The sequence below is a fragment of the Ostrea edulis genome, chromosome 4 (genome assembly GCF_947568905.1).
Source record: "Ostrea edulis chromosome 4, xbOstEdul1.1, whole genome shotgun sequence".
In the NCBI taxonomy this organism is placed as follows: domain Eukaryota; kingdom Metazoa; phylum Mollusca; class Bivalvia; order Ostreida; family Ostreidae; genus Ostrea; species Ostrea edulis.
In genome coordinates, this window is record NC_079167.1 from 77,774,195 (window position 1) to 77,775,777 (window position 1,583).

Consider the following 1,583-nt stretch of genomic DNA (forward strand, 5'->3'; position numbering starts at 1 on the left):
AGATAACGAACAGTGATCAATCTGTGTGAATTATCAAAACCCAAAAGTAGCTTTCGAAACCAAATTTTGTGAACCCTACCTTTGTCACAGCGTTCCCCTGTATATCCTAGATTGCAGCCACTGTCACATATTCCTGTTGTCCTGTTACAGGGGAGGTAACTCAGACACTGTCCACTACAGTTAAACATACAATCCGGACCGTATGATTCTGCTGGACACTCTGCAAAATATTATTTCACCCGGAAAATTTATTATTTTTAAGAACATACCCCTTTCTGCTTCACATTAATTGTCATTTTCCTTGTTGTCTTCATCTATCTAAAATATAAATTTCATGGATATTCCGTGTTTCTCCATAAAATACTCAAAGAGTACAATTTGTAAATTTAGATATATATTGTTTCTTTTCGAAAGCTTTTAAGATGACTTACCTGTGTTACAATCTATTCCTGTCCATCCATTACCGCAGCCATAGTCACATTGTCCAGTGGTGTGATTACAGGACAGGTTGTCTCTGCAGTGTCCAGTACATATAGATGTACACTGTAGACCGTAATATCCAGCTGGACAGGCTACCAAAAAATTCATTCCTTTGATGTATATTGTCGTACCAGTATCTCATTTTATATCAACTTTATTGACATTAAAGTATCAATAGTATATCAATGATGTAACATACGTAATCTTACATTCATTACAAAACTCTCCCATCCATCCTGCAGTACAACCCAAACACGTTCTGTTGACAATGTCACATCTTAATTCCTGACAGTTGTTTGGACAAGGTAAATCACAGTTATTTCCATACACACCGGATTCTTTACATCCTAAAGATGTAGTATAGAAAAAATATAGCACCTCATTTATTCATACACTAAACGGATTTAACTGCACAACGATGTAGCACAATATAACACACAATATTACTGTATTTATCATATTGATTTACATTTATTATTCACTAGGTATAATTGGTAGCACAATATTACCTGTTACAGTTACTTCACATAATTCAGTGTAAACATAGGATGTTTGATATCCGGTAGGATAAGTCGTTCCGTCAAGTCTTTCATTATAAAATATAACGTAACGTCCATGTTTGACACAAGTTGTACCGAAATCCAAGGTCGGTAACTCCTGTCCGTTCTTGTAACACAGATACCCATCCTCCTTTATAGTTGTGTTTGACACATAGAGCGAGAAACCAGCAAAACGCCCTCTTTGTCTCACAACTGAAATTATCAATTTATGAGAAGATGATGAACCTGATGATAGGTGGAAAAGTGTTCAATTATCACAGGGATTCATTAGCCTATATTTGGAAACGCCATATTTTGGGAGTTGGGAACATTTAATAAACAATTTGATGAAAATTAAGGAAAATATGTGTTGCTTATATATATATATATATATATATATATATATATATATATATATGACTGGCGTCATGAGAAAAGGACCCCTATCTTTCGACTTCACAATTCACAGAAAACGACGTCAAAGTTGGTGAACTTGAAACGTCAAAATCGCGGCAACGTAAATAAAAAGTTTGTTGGTTGTATTTGCTTACATTCTGGATGCAT

The 1,583-nt window shown here is 34.9% G+C and overlaps 1 protein-coding gene across 1 annotated transcript; it reads right to left on the reverse strand.

The window, feature by feature from the left end:
- Positions 1-310: 310 nt before the first annotated feature.
- On the reverse strand, positions 311-1,583 carry LOC125674732 (multiple epidermal growth factor-like domains protein 10). The gene is made up of 5 exons (XM_056161470.1): positions 1,571-1,583; positions 990-1,232; positions 690-827; positions 432-572; positions 311-318 (listed from the first exon to the last, which is right to left on the reverse strand). The coding sequence occupies exons 1-5, from the start codon at positions 1,581-1,583 to the stop codon at positions 311-313; spliced, it is 543 nt and encodes a 180-aa protein (XP_056017445.1).